The sequence below is a fragment of the Bubalus bubalis genome, chromosome 14, assembly GCF_019923935.1.
Source record: "Bubalus bubalis isolate 160015118507 breed Murrah chromosome 14, NDDB_SH_1, whole genome shotgun sequence".
NCBI lineage: Eukaryota > Metazoa > Chordata > Mammalia > Artiodactyla > Bovidae > Bubalus > Bubalus bubalis.
This window is the reverse complement of record NC_059170.1, coordinates 45,827,726-45,847,664: the sequence shown is the minus strand read 5'-3', so window position 1 is coordinate 45,847,664 and position 19,939 is coordinate 45,827,726. Positions and strand designations below refer to the sequence as shown.

Below are 19,939 nucleotides of genomic sequence, written 5' to 3'. Positions count from 1 at the left end.
ATGTCAGCCCACACTTACGTCACCCTCACCTTGCTTTTCCTCGAGGGTTTATTATGTTCACTTGCTTGGATCCTCTGGCTTTTGCATTTGTAACCTCAATATGAACTTGGAATAGAGGCTCCACATGGTGTCTGTTTTCAAACAGATCTCAGTTTCAACTGAGATCACTTCCAGCCTAAACGCTTCCCTGATGATCCAGGATGAAGACTGACACTTAGTAGGGGCAGATTACAGCCCTGCCAGGGCATTCAGAATCTCTTCCCTTTAAGGAATGTGTGTTTACAAACGGGCAGGCTTATCTTGGGATGGCTACGAAACACCCAAAGGTGTCCAGAAATTCCTGAAACTAGTCTCTGCAAGGGTCCTATTTACAAGATAGGTAGTTCATGTTCTATTCAGATAATCAAGCAGTGAGTGAAACCAATGGTAACCTTTGGGCAATCCTTTCTTTATGACTTTTGAAAGGGGACAGATCGGAAAGCGAACAGAACTCTCTGGCTGAGAGCAGCTTTCTGAAGCCAGAGTTAACAAGACTCTGAGTCTTGAGCATGCATGCTGTCACTTTTTCAGTTGTGTCTGACTCTTTGCGACCCTATGGACTTATAGCTCACCTGGCTCCTCTGTCCATGGGAGTCTCCAGGCAAGAATACTGAAGTGGGTTGCCACGCCCTTCTCCAGCAGATCTTCCCAACCCAGGGATTGAACCCAAGTCTCATAAGTCTCCTGCAAGTTCTTTATCAGTAACGCCACCTGGGAAGCCCTGAGTCTTAAGCAGGACTTTGCATTTGGGAAGATGGAGCGAGTCACTCACAGCTAATTTCACACTGAGACTCACAGGAGCGAGCATAGACCCCCAGGCTCACAGCCCTGGGAAGGGGCTGGACCTGCAGTGCTGAGGACCAGACATGGGCAGGAGCACACATGTGAGCCAAGGGATAAAGAGGAGTCTTGGACCAGAACCTGGACTAGAATCTAGGAATCTTGCCAAAGGGCAAGTGGAAGACGCATACATATGGGCTTTGAGTGTCTTAGAATGGACTGACTATACGGCTCCCAACGCAGCACATCACTGCTTCCCTCCTGTACCATGGCTGACTGCTGCAGACCTCACTGGTATGTATCTGCACCCAAGCAGAGGAATTCAGTCCAGAGCTGGAGGGTAGAGAGTGACTGTCCAAGAATGCAGCAGAAGCCTTTCTTGATGACTCAGTGTTTGGGAACCAGATGTTAGCTTGAGCACACGTGGCTTTGAGGCCTCTTGGTGCCCAGGGCCAGTTCATGCATTCTTATCTATAAAAGGGGATCATTGTAGACCCTGCCTCCACACCCTGACAAGGAGATTAAGTGAGATGATATAGGAGAAGAGTTTCAAACACTGGAAGCCAGCTGTTAGTTAGCAGTCACTGAATCTGATTTAAATGCCACAAGCCATTTGGAAGGGGATGCGGGGATGAGGGGTGAGGGCAGAGGCACCCGGGAAGGGAGGGTAGGAGGCTTGTATGCTTGCTCAGTCATGTGCGACTCTCTGCCGCCCCATGGACTGTAGCCCGCCAGGCCCCTCTGTCCATGGAATTTTTCAGGCAAGAATACTGGAGTGAGTGGCCATTTCCTACTCTAGGGGATCTTCTCGACCTAGGGATTGAACACGCGTCTCCTGCTTCGGCAGATGGATTCTTTACTGCTAGTGCCACCTGGGAAGCCCACGAAAGGCGGAGCTGCGTTCAGAGCAGGTGGCTGCCTGGGGCTGTCCACCTGCGGGGGTTGGGGGTGGTTCGGGGGGTGGGGGTGGGGAATTGGGTGTTTATCTACCTGCAGGTCCCTGCTGTGGAAGCTTCGAGCCCCAGGGGATGGGGCAGGGACTGCTTCTGAGAAAATTGCCTTCATGGTTCTGATTCCTCGAATTCCGATCCTGGAGCAGCAGACCTCAGCTCACATCCCCTTCTGGCCCTTCACTGGCTTCGTGACCCTCTTTGCCTCTCTGGGCCGCAGTTTCCCCATCGCTCAGAAGGGGAAGAGTTCTCTAGTGCTGCCAGGTTAATTCTGAAGATTAAGTGTGACCATGACCGTGAAGAGGCAGCAGGTGCCCTAGCAAACGTGAGTCCCTGGGTTCTGTGTCCCTCACTTGCCCACCGTGGACACTCTGTTCCCACCCCAGGGGGAGCTGGGCTGGCACTGACCGTCTCTCCAGATGAGCAGGACAAGCTAAATCCAGACTCGTGTTTGCCTCCGAGGCGACTTCTAAGTGATGGGTCATCTGTGTGCTCAACCGCAATTATCTCCCCAGCCATGTATTATCAGCTGGCTTCCCCTCCAGCTCCGTGGTCTGTGGCTTGCAGATGCAGAGAGAGAGGCAGAATGCTGGCCCGAGGGAGGCCAAGCCAGAAGCGAAATCCCAGCCAGAAGAATTCCTGACTCTGCAGCTCACTGGGCAGCTCAGGGGCCAGAGTGTGGGCGGATGGAGGGGTTTCCGTGGAGTCAGAGGTGGGGAGAGGGCGGCTCAGAGACATGTGGGAGGCGCCGGTAGAATCTGACTTTCAGATAAACTACAAATAAGTTCTTTAGAGTAAGTATACCTTGTGAAATTCTTGGATCAGGCTTATACTAACAAGTTATTTGTTTATTTGAAATTTAAATTAAACTAGGCACCTGTGTCTTTGTTTCCTAAACCTGGCCACCCTCGTCAGGGGGGCACAAACCCTCACCGATGGTTTGAGTTTGAGATCAGCCCAGCAACCATCCAGTTAGCCCTGTAGTCTGAGGCAGGTGGAGAAGGGTCATCGGCCGCCTGACCGCGTCTCTGTCTCCAGGGGCCTCACCCCAGGGCCTATGAACCCCTCAACTGGGTCACCGTGACTGTATTGTCGTGTGCCTGGCGTGCTGCAGTCAATGGGGCACAAAGAGTTGGACACTACTGAGCGACTGAACTGAACTGTCGGTCACAAACGCACTCCACTGCACCTAGGTGTTCAAAGAAAATGCACTTTGTTCTTCCACACTGGGATCCAGGCAAACGGGCTAGAGGTCAGTTCCGGGAAGCCGAGCTGAGACCAGGATGCAGGTGCACCTGGAGGAGGAGGGGGAGGAGTGAGCAGGGCTGGGAGGCTGACCTCGCAAGAGCCCAGGAGTGGGAGCCATGCCAGTGAGCTGGCCCCGCCCCAGGACGAGCGCACAGGGCTTTGTACTCAGTGTCAGGGTCGCTGCTGCCCTCAGCCTCCCAGGCGTCTCTGGGTGTGGTACATCCTCTGCGGGCAGATAACCCCGGGAGAGCCTCCGCCGAGTGTTGGAGACAGCACTTTTAGCAGCTGGGCCGGTCCAGGGGATCTGGGCCTGGCGCCAACTGCACCTAAGGCACATTCTTTGTTCAAGTTCAGGCTGTGTCCCTTCAGTGTGAGCAGTCCACTGTCCAGGCCAATCTAAAGGGTGTCTTTTTGGAGACAGTCTTCTTAAGACTGCTCTCCACCTCTCCAGCCTCCCTAAGGAGTTCCGGGCTGTGGGGCTGGGACGACACTTACGGGTCTGATGGCGGTGGTTGCGGGGGCGGGGAGCGCTGAGTCCTCGTGGTATCTGCAAGATGATGGCCTGACCCCTGAGGTCTGCAGGGGTGACCAGCCCCTTCTGGTCTTCTAGGGATATTTTGGCACCCAGTGCTGTAGTCTATTGCTTGGCCATTTGCCCTAGTTGTTAGGTCCCCAATCCTGGGACTGCTTCATCCTGACGCCAGGCTTTGGCTCACCCATCAGCTCTTATGGGATCTTCTGCCTGGTGCTCAGGCTCACCTACCCAGCCCTTGCTCTTGGCTGCTACACCCCTGCCCTGACCCTTGGGAGTGGCCTGTTCTCGTCATCTGCTGGGAAGCCCAGGGAAGCAGGCCACTGGGTCTCATGCAGTATCACCATGGCCCGGCCAGCGAGCCAGAACTTTACCTCTGGAATCCAATGTGTCTGCCCACTTTGAGAATTTTGTCCCTTATTACCTGTTTCTCAAACATCCTGTTTCCTCTGGTGAATAATGGGGTGAGCTCTCTTTTTCCTCTTTCTAAAATCTTCTTCCATCTGGGGACGCTCCTCCCCAGACAGCATTGCTGCCCCCTCTTCTCTGGGGTTATTTATAGTGGCAGTGAGAGGAGGAATCTGAAAGCTCTATCCATAAGGGGGTATAAATTAAGAAGTTAAAACAATGTGTCTGTTACAGGACACCCATGTTCATAGCAGAATTATCCACAATGGCTTGAAGGCGGAATCAACCAAGAAGTCCATCAACAGGTGAATGATTCTAAAATGTGGTCCATGCACACAATGAAATATTATGATTCAACGTTAAATTCTAACACATGATACAGCATTTGTGCATGCGTGCTAAGTCACTTACTTAGTCGTGTCCAACTCTTTGCGACCCCATGGACTGTAGGCCACCAGGCTTCTCTGTCCATGGGATTCCCCAGGCAAGAATACTGGAGTGGGTTGCCAGGCTCTCTTCCAGGGGATCTTTCTCACCAAGTATCGAGTATGTTATGTCTCCATTGGCAGGTGGGTTCTTTACCACTAGAGCCACCTGGGAAACCCAAATAGATGAACTTAAGGACATTAGTTGAGTTGAGTTCAGTCACTCAGTCTGTCTCTAAGAATGTGACTACTCTAGGGTAGTCTGACTCTTTTTGACCCCAGGGACTGCAGCATGCCAGGCCTCCCTATCTGTTACCAATTCCTAGAGCTTGCTCAAACTCATGCCCATTGAGTCGGTGATGCCATCCAACCATCTCATCCTCTGCCATCCCCTTCTCCTCCTGCCTTCAATCTTTCCCAGCATCAGGGTCTTTTCAAATGAGTCAGCTCTTCGCATCAGGTGGCCAAAGTATTGGAGCTTCAGCTTCAGCATCAGTCCTTCCAATGAATATTCAGGACTGATTTCCTTTAGGATTGACTGGTTTGATCTCCTTGCAGTCTTCTCCAACACCACAGTTCAAAAGCATTAATTCTTCGGTGCTCAGCTTTCTTTATAGTCCAGCTCTCACATCCATACATGACTACTGGAAAAGCCATAGCTTTGACTAGACGGACCTTTGTGGGCAGTAAGGACATTATGCTAAGTGAATTAAGGCAGCCACAAATACTGTTCGATTCCACTTCTGTGAGGTCCCTAGAGTAGTCACATTCTTAGAGACAGAAACTAACACGGTGGTTGCCAGGGCCCGGGAGCTGTTGTTTAATGGATACGAAAAAGATTTGAGAATGGGTCACACAACGATGTGAATAGACTTAACACCACAGAATTGTACACTTGAAAATTGGCTAGGATGGTAAATTTTACTTTTTTTTTTTTTACCATAATTAAAAATTAAAAGTGAAGGAAAAAAGGCATCTGTAACCAAAGCAGATGTCTTGTCCATGGAGGGTAACTAATATACTCATCTATTCATTAGGTGATTTTTTTTTTATTAGATCATCCCTGGATCCTTTGCAGAGAACAGGCCCCCAAAGAAGAGGAAATATTTTCATGAAAGAAAAGTGTAGCCAGGAACCGTCCCAGCTAGAACCACCCCCAGACAAAGGTTGTGTGGCAGACAGGATTTCAGACAAAGGGGCAAGTATTTTTAGGGAAAGGGGGTTAGGAGGCTGAGAGTCATGGACAAGAGAGGTGATGTCTGGGTGAGCCGGGGAGATAGGTGTCTTCTCCAGGGGACCATTGCAGGTGGTCTGGGCTGTAGGCAGTGATCTTAGCTCAGGGTCTATAAAGCCTTTCTCAGAACCGCTGCAGGTGGAAGTTTTGGGGGATTCAGATTTTTTTTTGGATTTTAGAAAAGCAATACAGTGCCTATTCTGTGCGTCCGAGACCATTCTCAGTGGAGTCTGGCTCAGTACACTGTAAACAAAGCCATTAATATGCCTGTGGCAAAATGTATAAATATTCACACTAAGTGGCATAATAAAGACTATAAATAGCCTCATGTCAGTTCAGACTAGGTTTTGCTGCCAAGAAGTTTAAAAAAAAAAAATCTGGTTTCCAGAGCTTTTTGGATTTGGGATTTGAAAATGGCAGAATAGAGATTGGAAACCTGTGTGAATTCCGTACCATCCGCAGACTGTAAATGAACAAAGACACACCATGCTGGAAGGGACCAGAATGATGTGTTCCAGCGAACCCAACGTTCTGATTTTATAAATATAAAATGAAAGTTTCTTGCTCAGGCTCACACTGCTGCTCATGGGCAGAGCTGGGCTGAGACTCAAGTAAGGCTCTGACACCCAACCAGGATGCCCAGCAGGGGCCTAGCCATGGCCTTCGGACCCAGATTACCTTTGGAGTGGGGTCTGCAATCCATGGAGCCAACCCGCCTCCTCCTCTCTAGTTCCTTTAGGAGGGGCCCTCTTGCCTCTGGGAACAGCCTCTCTTATTGCTGAATTCACCTTGTTACACCTCCCGATGGGCCAGTCAAGTTTCCTCTGGGCAAGGTACCTACAGGAGGACTTGTCCTACAGGTTCATAGACAACTCACAGAGCCTTGCATACACATGGTGCTCAGTAAAGACCTGCGAAATCATTGAAGTTATTTGGGTATGCATCAGGGGTAGACCCATCCAGAGAAAGAGCTGTAATTAAAAGGTCATGTGTAAGACAGCCACCAAAGATGTTTGCTATTGTAGAATTGGAGCTAAGGGCGAGGCTTTTTTACTTTTTTTTTTTTAAGATCTGTTTTTGACCTGGACCCTTTGTAAAGTCTTTATTGAATCTGTTACAACATTGCTTCTGCTACAATATTGCTTCTGCCCGTTTGTTTTGTTTTTTTTGGCCCCAAAGCATGCGGGATCTTAGCTCCCCAACCAGGCATTGAACCCATACCCCCTGCATTGGAAGGTGAAGTCTTAACCACTGAACCACCAGGGAAGTTCCTCACCATTGTTTTTGAATGATGAACATTAATGGTCATTGAAAATGATCTTTCCATCCCTGATGCCTAAGTCATGGGACTGATTCTGCCCTAAGACTGGGCAGAATGAAGATGCTTTCATACCTATAGTGGTACATAGCACATAGTAAAGTGAAAAAGTGAAAGTGCTAGTCGCTCAGTCATATCCAACTCTTTTGCAATCCCATAGTCTATCGCCTGCCAGGCTCCTCTGTCTGTGGAATTCTTCAAACAAGAATAACTGGAGTGGGTAGCCATTCCTGTCTCCGGGAATGAAACCCAGGTCTCCTGCATTGCAGGCGGATTCCTTACCATCTGAACCACCAGGGAAGCCCCAGTGCACCACAGATGCTTGTTGAATGAGTGAGTGAAGGAATGAATACCAGAGGGTGAATTTAGTTAGGACTCTTGCTAACAAAGCACAATTTCAACTTAAACTAATTAAACAAAAGTGGAACATATTGCCTAATGTAGTTAAAAAGTTGAGGGGCTCCTGCCTTTAGGCATGGCTAGATGCAGGCCTGCAAATGATTACTGGGGAATCTCTCTCCTTATCTCAGATCTGACTTTCCCATATGTCATCTTCCGTCAAGGGAAGATTCTTGGGAGCAGGTGATGGCAGAGATGGTTGTTCTGATGTGACATTCTACCAGCTGAGTAACCCTTGCAGAGAGAGGAAGCCTCTTTACCAGCAATTCAAAAAGAAGTCCTGGACTTGGCTCCAGCTCGGGAATGCACTCATCTATGAACCAGTCCCTGTGGCCAAAGTGATCACTAGTTTCATTGGCTGCTGTGTTTTGAGCACATAGGGATGGATCCTGAATTTATCCATAAATCTGCTTAATTTAGGAACTATTTATGTTCTCCATAACTTTCAGGCATTGCACAGCTCTTTGATAAAGAGTGTAAGAGCTTTGGATTTGAGTTTTTAAATGAAGGTAGAGGCAAGTCCCTGGTGGTCCAGGGATTAAGACTGCGTTTCCACTGCAGGGGGCACAGGTTCAATCCCTGGTTAGGGAACTAAGATCCCTCAAGCCATGCGGCCAAAAAAATAAAATAAACATAGAAAGAGAAAATGGAGGCATTGAGTAAAAAAGCAGACAAGATATGCATGAAGAGGGGAGGTTTTATTCCATGCTAGCTTCTCTAGTTGATGTTTTGTTTAGGTGCTAAGTCATGTCTGACTCTTGTGCAACCCTGTGGACTGTAGCCCACCAGCCTCCTCTCTTGATGGGATTTCCTAGGCAGAATACTAGAGAGGGTTGCCATTTCCTTCTCCAGGGGAAATTCCCGATCCAGGGGTTGAACGCGCATCTCCTTCTTGGCACACAGGTTCTTTACCACTGAACCACCAGGGAAGCCCATTCCTGCCTTGTGTCCTCCCCAAGCACTTGGAGATTCAGAATGAAGTCACTGGAAAGAACACCCTGTAACACAGGAGTCTTTGATGGGACGGGGTTTTGTTAAGGCATTTACAGTGGTTTTCTCACATGACCGTCTAGCTCTTAATCAGCCCCTACTGGAACCTCCACTCCTGACCTCCCCCTCCACCCTTCCCCACTGCCCAGAAATACCACTGACTAGAAGGGGATGCTCTTCTGGGGACCAGAGCCGGCCATGCTCTGCTGGGTGCATGGTCTCAAGCTGGCTACATGCATTTTGGGGCCTCTGTGTTCTCATGAGTGAGATGAGGGGTTTAGGCTGGACAAGAGAGGGACTGGGGGGCAGCATCAGGGGACCAGGCCATGGATCCGTGTTTGGGGCAGGTGTTGGTATTCTCGGCTCGTTCCCAAGTCAACAGAGTAATTCTGCCTTGATCTATGTTATATAAAAAGGATTCCAGGTAAAATTTCCTTTGAAGTAAAGATGCCCCCTTTTTTTAAGTTTGAAAAAGAGGGGATAGGTCATTATTGAGATCTGCTTGCTCTGGAATTCTCTGACATCAAAGCCGTCAGAGAAATTCAATCAGTCATGTCCAACTCTTTGTGATCCCATGGACTGTAGCCAGCCAGGATCCTCTGTCCATGGAATTCTCCAGGCAAGAATGCTGGAGTGGGTAGCCATCCCCTGTCTCCAGGGATCCCCTGTCCTGACCCAGGGATCGAACCCAGGTCTCCTGCATTGCAAGTAATTCTTTACCATTTGAGCCACTGGGGAAGCCCTTCAAAGCTGTCAGGGTCACAGTTAAATCTTCCTGTTGATGGCTAATGAGGATATGATGTCTGGTGGTTGGGGCAGGGTGTAGACACTGCCATCGTGTCTTCGCTCTTAGGCCATCTAGCGACACAGATGATTCAGAGATGTTGGCAAAGCCTCTTAGCTGGAACCCCATCCTCCTAGAAAACCTGCTTATAATTTTATGAGAAAGAAACCAATGACAAGGCAGCAGTGATTCTCAAACTTTGCAGCATACTGAAATCACCTGCGGAGTTTTTAAAAATTCCAACATTCAGGGTACACTTCATGCTAATTAATTCAAATGCGGAAGGAGAGACCTAAGCATCAGTAATATGTCAATTTCCCAATGTGATCTAATGTGCTGCCAAGTTTAAGAATAAATGCCATTGGTATAGCCAATATGGGAGACAGGATGATGGTTCTTCAAAATATTAGACATAAAATCACCATGGAATCCAAAACTCCCACTTCTGGGGACATACCCAAAAGAACTAAAGCAGAGTCTTGAGACGCTTGTATACCTGTATTCATAGCAGTGTTGTTCACAATAGTCAAAAGGCAGAAACAACCCAAGTGCCCATCAATGGGCACACCCTACTTGCACATGAAATAAAACTTGAACAGACTCCCCCCCCCAAAAAAAAGAATTTCAGTTTTGCAAGATAAGAGACTTCTGGAAATCGGCCACACAACAACATAAATGCGCTTAACCCTACTGAACTGTACCCTTAAAAATGGTTGAGATGGTAAATTTTATGCTTTGTGTATTTTGCCACGATTAAACATCAAATAACATGAAAAGGATAAGTGGCATCACGTCATGCCTTGCTGCTCAGTGTGACGTGTGGGCCCCTGTATCAACATCTTCCAGGAACCAGTTAAAGATACAGCATCTCATATCCACCCCAGACCTGCTGCATCCAAACCTGCAATTCTCAACAAGACCCCCCATGTGACTGGTGTGTACCTTAGTTGGTGTGACTATTAGTCCAGGGTTTAGAATATGGAGCCGACAAGGTCATTCGTCTACTTGGGCCCCACCTCTTCCCTCTCTACTTCCTGGAGAACACAGCGTTCTCCAAGGGGCCGCATGCTCGGGAGGCCTCATCCCCCTCTTGGGGTCCCCCTCCCCTGGCCAGTGACTTGTTCAGGGCTGGCATGTGGTCTGGTTCTGGCCAGCAACAGGAAGGGAAGTTCTGCTGCAGAGGTGCTACGGACATCCAAACAGACACGGCCCCTCCTTCCTTTGGATTATCTCATGTCAGGATGGGTCCCAAGCAAGTTCTGTAGGCATCCTGGGACCTTGGGGCTAAGCTAGCCTAGCTCTTGAGAAACAGAGCCTGGGTCCACCTCACCGTGGGTTTCTTGGTTATGAGATTAGAAATGTACTTATTGTTTAAGACCATTCAAGTCAGGGTTCTCTGCTCCTTGTAGCCCAGGGTTCCTCAGCCTCGATGCTGTGGACGTTTGGGGCTGGATGACCCTTTGTTGTGGACAGGCTCTGCAAGCATTACAGGGTGTGTGGCAGCAACCTTGACCTCTACCGTCAGATGCTGACCTCTACTGTCAGACTCCAGTGGCGCTTCCCCCCTCAGCTGTGACAGTGTCTCCAGACACATTGCCAAGTGTTGGACAAGGAGACAATTCACCCCCAGTTGAGAACTCCTGTTGCAGACAAAGCCTCCCTAACAAATGAAAGGATGTTTTCTCAGTGAGCCTGGGGAGGGTAAAAACCACCACCTATGCGCCAGTGTCTTGAGGATCAAAGTGGACTCAGGTGTGCGAGAAAAGCAAACACACAGGTGCTGCTCCTCACTGGCTCTTTCATGCTGCTGGGGCTCTGATAACAATGTTGTACTTTCCGTGTATTCTTTAAATAGGCAGAGATGTTTAACTTAACAGATGGCCAGTGCAGACAGTGAGTGGAATTTTCCCTGGGCAAAGTGGCTGACCCGGCCTGCACTCTTGGGCTCCTCCTCCTGCTCGGAAATTCTGTGTCTCTCTGCCCTCAAATGAGAAGAACAGTGACCCTCGTGGAGCAAAGCAGCAGGTTCTGGTGGGCCCGCTTCACCCTGTATGAAGACCTGACCCCTGGAGATCTGATGGGGTACTCAGGATGCTGGCTACCTCTGCATCCTCACTGAGACCCTGGAGGCTCACATTCAGGGGAAGGTGGCCCATTGGAAAATGCGGAGAGATGAAAACGCAGTTTTGTTAGGAGAGGGCCTTTCTACCTGTGACCTGAGCACGTCCTGTTGGGTTGGGAAAGGTGATGTAACCGACTAAAGTTAGAACACGAGGGACAAGTCAGGTGACTCAGCAAGAGAAAGGATGGGGGAGCCCAGAAGAACATTGCCCCCCCGTTCCCAAGTCTCTCCTGAGAAATGTTGTCTGAAGGAGGTCACGCTTGATAAATGGGCCACTTGCCTTCCTGTGAAGATGCCCCCTAGGATGCAGGGGGGTGAGGAGGAAATCTGGGGTGCCTCCCCACCTCAGAGATGTGGTCAGATGCCACGAGTCTGAGGAGCAGGCAAGGCACAGAGCGAGGATACAGACCTGTCAAGACCTCCACCTCAACCACCAGCCATGGCTTTGGACAGAAGAAACCCAGTTAATGAAGGGAGCTGAGATGCCAAAGGAAGTGGCCGACTCATGACCTCAGATGGCCTGTCCCTCGGGCCAGTCTGAGCTCGTGCCCACAGAAGCAGAGTGCTATAGCAGTGGCTGTCCTTGGGCAGCATCAACGCCAAGTCCATTAGGATGTTAACCAGGCAGTGGACATGGGGAATCCACCAACATCCAAAACTGGGGGCTGCCCTCTTGTCTGATGGAGGACCTGCCTTTACTGTCAGGGCAAGCAACTCCGGTGTCATAGGTGCTATTGACCAGTGGCAATGGAGCATGTCTCCCGTCTTCTCCTTCTCCAAAGGCAGAATTCTCCCCCAGAAATCTCTGGTGCAGATAGCTTGGTTTTCCCCAACACTGCTGACTATGTTGATGACTGTGAACTTCAGAACTTAGTTCATAGGTTACCATCCTGTGAGTAGATACTTCCAGACATGATGGGGAGTCTGATGCACCTCCCAGAAAATATGAACTCGAATCTGAATGCAGTAACTGAATGAATCAGGGGGTTTCACCCTTTGGGGGAGCGGGTAAGTCTATTTAAATATCCAAGTGTGGGTATTTCTGAGGCTTATGTAAGGGAAAGTGAGGGTACCAACATTAGTTTATCGAAGGGGTGGATCATACGGGACATTATGGTTACAGCCTTCACACCACCTGCCCCTCTATCCATAATAATCCTGATTTTGTGCAGGTAGCTATACTTGAACTCACAGCTCATACAGCTTAGGGAAAGCTGACTCCACCCCAGATCTAGGATGGGGAGTCCAGCTGGATGAAGCTTGCTGAAGAACTCCTAAGAAACACGTCCCCTCTCTTTTGAAACTTCTTCTTTTGAAACAGAGATGTTGGTGGGGATGGTGAAAAAATCTGAGTGCTGGAGAAGCCATTTCACCACCATGAGGGGAACCAACTCCAACTGAAACCAAATTGAAAAACTCAGAGAAATGGATCCACAATCCTGATTGTACCAGACCCAATCTCACTCTTGGGCTTCTGCCTTATATAATGTCTCTTTTAATATTTGAGCCAGTTAGAGTTTTCTGTTCCTTGCAACCAAACAACCAGCTATTATAGAGTGTGGTAAAGGCTAAAATAAAAATATGAAAAAAATGTTGGAGAACATAGATTAATTAGCTCAGAGAAGCAAGCTGTTTCTTCAAGCATTTAGGGTGGGAAGGTTGGAAAGGAACCCAGCAGAGTTCTTAGCATCAGGGGTCCCCGACCGCCGGGATCTAATGCCTGATGATCTGAGGTGGAACAGATGTAATAATAATAGAAATAAAGTACACAATAAATGTAATGCCCTTGAATCATCCCCAAAACATCCCCTTTCCTCCCTCAGTCTGTGAAAAAATTGTCTTCCATGAAACTGGTCCCTGGTGCCAAACAGGTTGGGGACCCCTGTTTAGCATCCAGCCCACCCTTTTCATGGGGAGTTCCTGGGCTCATCTGAGGCCACTGCTACCCCTCTCTTAGTCCACACAGGTGGGGATGGGTATGGAAAGGCTTGTGAGCAGGGCATTGCCCCTGGCATCTAAAAATTTCCAGTAAACGCTGGATGGTGAGAGGCACCCACCATCACTGGCCCCAGCCCCCCGCCCTCAGAAGTCTGAGGGTGTTCCCCAGCCTCCTAATGCCCCTGCCTCCACTGCTGTTACAGGAGGACATGGACCACATGTCTCCCAGGCTGAGAGCTTTCCTCTCTGAACCCATCGGAGAAAAGGACGTTGCCTGGGTGGACGGGATCAGCCATGAGCTGGCGATCAACTTGGTCACCAAAGGTTTCAACAAGGTAATCCCTCTTTTCCAGTTTCTCCACCTTCTCCTCCCAACCCATCTCCCCCAACCTGCCAGGTGGCAGCGGCTGCCACGTGTCCCTGCCAGCGGCCATCAGAGAGCAGAGCTGCCACTTGGCCAGGTGCCACAGGCTTCAGCGTCACTGACCCGCGTGCTTGGGCAGCCACCAGGGTCCGCAGAAAATGCGCAAACTGAATCACTGTGACTCGGAGCAGCTGGGCTGTGCAAGGTTCACGTGGCATTCACACACCCAGGGGTGGACAGAGGCGAGCCGGCCACAGAGTCTGGGGCCGAGATGTCAGGATGGGTGACCTGGATGATCTCCCCACCCGCCTTGAAGAAATTCGGATTGGGGAGGCGGGTCCCTCGCCTCCTATTAGGCCTTGGCAGGTAGAGTAATAGCAGCCTGGCATCTACACCCGAGTAAGAGGAAGTGAGTTGTTGTAAGATGTTACTAGCTGTCCAGGTACGGCCTCGAGGGTGGCTGATGGAATCAGAAAGGTCTATGTACGAATAATTGTTTCTACGATGCTGTTACAAGGCTGTGTAAGCCTTAGGAAGGACTGGGAGCTCGTCCCAGAGAAAGTGGGCAGGCGGGAATCCACAGGCTCTCGGTCAACAGAGGCCCCACCAGCAGGGCCACAGCTGGTCATTCCCTTTAGCTCTGAAAGTCGATCCATAGCCGGGGCAGGAAGAGGCTGCAGAGACACCCAGGGACACTGGCGCCACTGTGTGTGTGACTAACAGTCTGGTTTGCACCGGCCCAGTGCATGGCTGTGGCGGGGGACTGCGGGACGGCTGGTTCTGTAGTTTTCTGATTGACACGCAGCCCTGAGCCATTCGTTAAACACTCTGAATGTCACCCCAGTCTGCCACAATTTAATGTCTTTTAGATGGGATTGTCAGGAAGGTGGAGAGAGGTGAATTTGCTTCTTTCCTTCCAGATAAAGGTGGGAAAGGCATTTGGGAGCAGGAATAAAAGCAGGCAAGTCTGACTAGGGGAGACATTTGAAATTATAAGTTATTTTTTAGAAGAAATTATTATCCCTTTGACTTTTCTATTGTGGGGTATCACATCCACCCTGATGTGATGGTTCAGCTCAGTGAGTTTTCACAATGACACACCTGCACAGCCCCACCACTCTCATCCAGTCATCAGGCTCCTCCACAATTCCAGACAGTTGCCCCGCGTGTCTTCCAGGTCAACGCCACCTCCCCACTCCCACAAATAACTGCTATTCCGGCTTCTACCACCATTGGCTTAATGTCTCCGTAATTGTGAGGTTTTGTTCTTGTTCAGCCATACTCGGTTCAAAAATTATTTAAATTTACATGTGGTAAATTTCACCCCTTTTAGTACCCAGTTCTGCAATTTTTGACAAATGCTCGCAGTTGTGTAGCCATGACCACAATCAAGATCTGCAGCAATCCCACCACGTTAAAATATTTCCCCTTACCTTTCACATTTCTCACCCTCAGTCCCTGGCAACTACAGATTTGTTTTCTGTCCCTATCATTTTGCCTTTTCCAACTTGTTTCAATTGAGATAGATAGGATGACAGGCATATTAAAGACAAAGGAATGAATGAATAATGGGAAATTTCCAGGTATCTGAGAGCTTGATACACAGAGTTAGGGCTACAGGGAAGATGGAACTGGCTAGGTCTCTGGAGACCTGCTCCTCTGTGTCCCCGACCTCCTGCCTTGCTGTGACCGGCTCTCCACATCTGCTCATTGCAAGGGCCACTGATTTCAGGCACTAACGCCAGGGGTTTCACCTTCTGCCTTAGTTTTGAGCCCCTCAGCCAGCCATGAATGAGATGAGAGGTTGCTATCTTCACTTTACAAAGGAGGAGACAGAGGCCCTGGAGACTGAGTGCCTTGATCAAGGTCCTGAGTGAGGACAGAACGGCCATGTGTTATTTCATAAAAAATCACACAAGAAGATTGCTGCCAGGAAGTTATCCCAACAGGGAGGGTGCTTATGCTGGGATTTGGTCGTGAGACCCTGTATCACCTCCTTGAGCCTGGCTGAGCCTCTAAGAGGATCCAGGAGGTGACCCCAATGTAGCATCTACAAGATGAGCAGGTGCTTCAGGGGGGAGGCCAGGTCTGTGGGTGGGGCCACAGGTCTGTAGAGGGAAGGGGGCTGTGGGCAGCCAGCTCAGATGCAGCAGCAGAAAGTCAGACTCCTGCAGTGCTTTCCACAGGCTTTATCTTTTTAGAGCAGTTTTAGGTTCACAGCAAAATAGAGCAGAAAGTTCAGAGTGGTTCCAAATACACCTGTGCCCATCCAGCCTCCCCCATCATCAGCATCCCCTTCAGAGTGGTAGCTTTGTTACAGGAGAACCTACATGGACATGAATCCTCCCAGGTGCACAGTTCACATCAGGGCTTGCTCTGTGTCATGCATTCTATGGGTTTGGACACATGTGTGATGACCTGTATCCACCATGAAATGAAAGAGTTGCTCAGTCATGTCCGACTCTTTGTGAGTCTAGGGACTATAGTCTGCCAGGCTCCTCTGTCCATGGAATTCTCCAGACAGGAATACTGAAGAGTGTTGCTAGTCCCTTCTCCAGGGGATCTTCTGGACCCAGGAGTCGAACCCAGGTCACCAGCATTGCCGGTGGATTCTTTACCATCTAAGCCATTGGGGAAGGCTAGTATCTACCATGGTGATGTCCTACAGAGTCATTCTTCTGCCCCACAATCCTCTGAGCTCCTGGGTTTCTGTGTCCTGCCCACAGGAGGCCTGGGCATGGCAGCCCCTTCCCCAAGCTGGGGATCCCCGAGGTTCCTTGGCTGTGAACAGAAACCCTCTCAATTTCTACCTCTGCTCGTGGCAGCTTCCTCAGCCATGTCCTGTGTGAGAGTTGGGCCATAAAGAAGGCTGAGCACTGAAGAATTTATGCTTTCAAACTGGTGCTGGAGAAGACTCTTAAGTCCCTTGGACTGCAAGGAGATCCAACCAGTCAATCCTAAAGGAAATCAACCCTGAATATTCGCTGGAAAGACTGATGCTGAAACAGAAGCTCCAATACTTTGGCCACTTGATGCAAAGAGTCAAATTATTGGAAAAGACCCTGATGATGGGAAGGATTGAAGGCAGGAGGAGAAGGGGGAGACAGAAGATGAAATGGTTAGATAACATCACTGACTCAATGGACATGAATTTGTGCTAACTCTGGGAGATGGTGAAGGACAGGGGAGCCTGGCGTGCTGCAGTCCATGTGGCCGCAAAGAGTCGGACGTGACAGTGACTTAACAGCAACAGCATAAATGTAGCATTTAGTTAGAGAAAAAGTTTTTGGTCACACACAGTGCCTGGTGCTGTGAAATGCATTCACCACAGGCGCTGAGGAGCTGGGAGCTGGCAGGGGAGTCAGGCAGACAGAGGCTGAGGCTGCATGTCTGTACTTGAGAAGTCTGGGTGTTCTTGTGGAGACTGAAATATTGAATGAACGTTGACCAGGACCAGCTGCTAATTTGCAGGGCCCAGTGCAGGGTGAGGATGGGAGGGCCCTGCTGCAAGTTCATTAGGAATTTCAAGATGGCGCCAGCACAACAGGAAAGCAAGTGGGGCCTCGGAGTACAGGACCTGTGTGCCAACGAGGGTCACCTACAGGAAACCCAGACTCAAATATCACTGCTGTTGAGCAAGGAATGGGCACGCAAGCTAGAGCCTGGTCCAGACCTGCTCATGGTTGGGATGTGGCATTGAGGGGACATCTTCCCTGGAGCCACCATCCTGCCATGTGGGCAAAGGTGGGAGGGATGGTGGGAAATCAGGGTGCCCGCATCCCTTTCCCTGCAGTCAGGTTCCTGTGCTCCCAAGGAGGCAGAGGGCGGCTCCCTGGCTAGGAATTCACCCTCTGGAGCCTGGAGAGAAACCAAGAGGGCTTGGTTTCTATTAGGGCCATGATGAGGGCCCACGACTCTAGCTTCCTTTGGGAGCAGAGAGAAGCAGGCTGACTTCCCCAGCTCCAGAGGCCCTCCTGCCTGCAGGCTTTCTGGAAAGTTCGCCTCTGGTCCTGAGAGCCACACACTTCCTGGCATCCTGGCTGCTGAACATGGAGGGACCTGGAGACTCTGATGACCAGAGCAGCAATGGATGCCAGTAGATGGCAGAGGCACCAGGCCAGGCGGCAGACAGTCGGGTTGTGCTGGAATGGGGCCAAGGACAGGAGTCCTAACCTCCTGGGTTCTAAGTGAGTCCATTCAGAGGATGGATGGGATGCAGGAAACCATGTCAGGAGCCTGTTGATGAAGTTCAAAAGGGCCTCTTACTATTATCATCGAGTTATCTTTCCTGGGGCAAAGCTCTGTGTTTCCCAGTCTTGCACTGCCCACACTTATTGAAGCAACGGGCTCAATCAGTATTCAGTAAATGTTCATTTTTTTTAAAAATTTGAATAAAAAAAAAACTCAGTAAAATCACCCTTGAAAAGATGAGGATACTGATAAAATGAGGTGATTCTAAGCAATAACACTACTTTTTACAAAAGATGATTAAAGTACCAGATAAAATGACCATGAAATGCTGGCCTTTGTTTCTTTTGAGAAACTGGATCTAGGCTAAAATAAAATAAAAAATAAAAAAACTCCAATGCTTGGGTATAGTTTATAACTGGAATTCAGCTTTTATTTAATGTCTTTTAAAAAATTCATCTCTTTAATAGTCCAAATGAAGTTTGCTTGGTTTTATGTAAGTGAAATACCCAGACACCAGCGGGTTTTCCTGGAGAGGGCCCAGGACTTAAGGCCTGGACACTGGTTCCCATTCACTCCAGGCCGGAAAGCTGGGCACTGGATGTGGCCTTAAATCTCCGGCCTTCCCTGTTCAGTGGCTCGGCCAGTCTGTGGATCTCAGATGTCTCTTTCTCCATGTGGTCCTCTCCCCTCAGTAGGAACAGTGATGAAACAGCGTGAGAGGAATGAGAAGCTGTGGGACCAGGACTCAGAAAAACAGAGAACACCCTGGAACTTTGTCTAGTGCGTTTTTCATCCATCCACAGAGACTCTTCAGGGTGGGAAGAGGGGCAAGGCTCGGCGTGCTCCATTCCTTGTATGTTCCTCCCATGGACGAAAAGGAGTTTGCATTTCTCCATTGGTCTCACTGGGGCTTCCCAGGTGGCTCTAGTGGTAAAGAACCCGCCTGCCAATGCAGGAGACAGAAGAGACGTGGGTCGATCCCTGGGTCCGAAAGATCCTCTGGAGGAGGAAATGGCAACCCACTCCAGGATTCTTGCCTGGAGAGTCCCTTGGACAGAGGAGCCTGGCCGGCTACAGTCCAGAGGGTCGCACAGAGTTGAACACGACTGAGCGTGCATGCAGGCACCTCTCACCCAAGGCCAGGCTCTGGTCAAGATCGAGTCCCCATGGCCTAGGTCAGGATTTCAGGGACAGCCACTGCCCCTTGGATCTGACCTGTGTCCACTCCTTGGTTTTCTCGGGTGTCCTCGCACTGGGGGAGGAAGAGCATGCTGAGTACTTTCCTGTGTCCTCCCCACAGGCTTACGTCCTGTTGGGACAGTTCCTCCTGATGCACAAGAGGGAAGCCGAGTTTCAGAAGTGGCTCATCTGTTGCTGCGGAGCCACCGAGTTTGAGGCCCGGGAGTGTTCCAACTGTCTGAAGGAATGGTGCTCCTGCTTCCTGTAGACCCAGCCTGGCCCTGAGCCACCTCCCAGAAAACAATGCCACTGCATCGACCCCGGGCTCCAAGTCGTTATTTCTCTTTTCCACTTTATTGACTCAGGTTTGTTATAAAAAGCAGCTCAAGAGAATAAAAGAGGACAAACACAGGCACGGTGACCTCCGGATTCCGCCCAGAAACATTCACCTTATGCCGATATCATGCCAGCTGTCTCTTAGCATACGCTCATCTCCAGGAATGGATAATTTTATTTTAAAATGGGAATTCAATTTTAAGTCAGTGTAGTAGTTAACAACTGCTGCAGAACAAAGGAACCCAAAATGCAGCCGCTTAACAGGAACAATCATTTTATCTCACTCAGTTTCTGAGGGTCGGGAACTGAGAGTTGCTTGGCTGGGTGGGTCTATCTCAGGGCCCCTGTGAGATGATAGACTGTGGGCCAGGGAGCAGGTTGGCCTGGGCTGGAGAACCCACATGGTTTCTCATGTAGGTGGTGGCCTGAGACCTCGGCTGCTCTCTGAGGGGGGGCCTCTCTCAGGCTTCGATGACCTGGCTTCTAGGGTCGCCCAGAGCAGGTGACCCAGGAAGGAATAAGAGGGCAGGAGGCCACCATCTTTCATGACCTCAACTCTCACACAAACTCACTTCTGCCTTGATTTGTTTTTAGAACCAAGTCCCTACATCCTCAAGGGAGAATTAAACTTTTCTTGAAATAGCAAATAGTTCAGTTCAGTCACTCAGTCGTGTCTGACTCTCTGCGACCCCATGAACTGCA

General features: G+C 49.7%; 1 protein-coding gene across 1 annotated transcript in view; it reads left to right on the top strand.

Moving 5' to 3' along the window:
* BANF2 (BANF family member 2) overlaps positions 1 to 19,939 on the top strand; it is a 27,938-nt gene extending 7,999 nt beyond the window's left edge. Inside the window, exons 2-3 of the mRNA XM_006077232.4 lie at positions 13,371 to 13,502; positions 19,023 to 19,939. Coding sequence (XP_006077294.1) covers positions 13,377 to 13,502; positions 19,023 to 19,169 — 273 coding nt within the window. The 5' untranslated portion in view covers positions 13,371 to 13,376 and the 3' untranslated portion in view covers positions 19,170 to 19,939. The remainder of the gene's footprint in view (positions 1 to 13,370; positions 13,503 to 19,022) is intronic.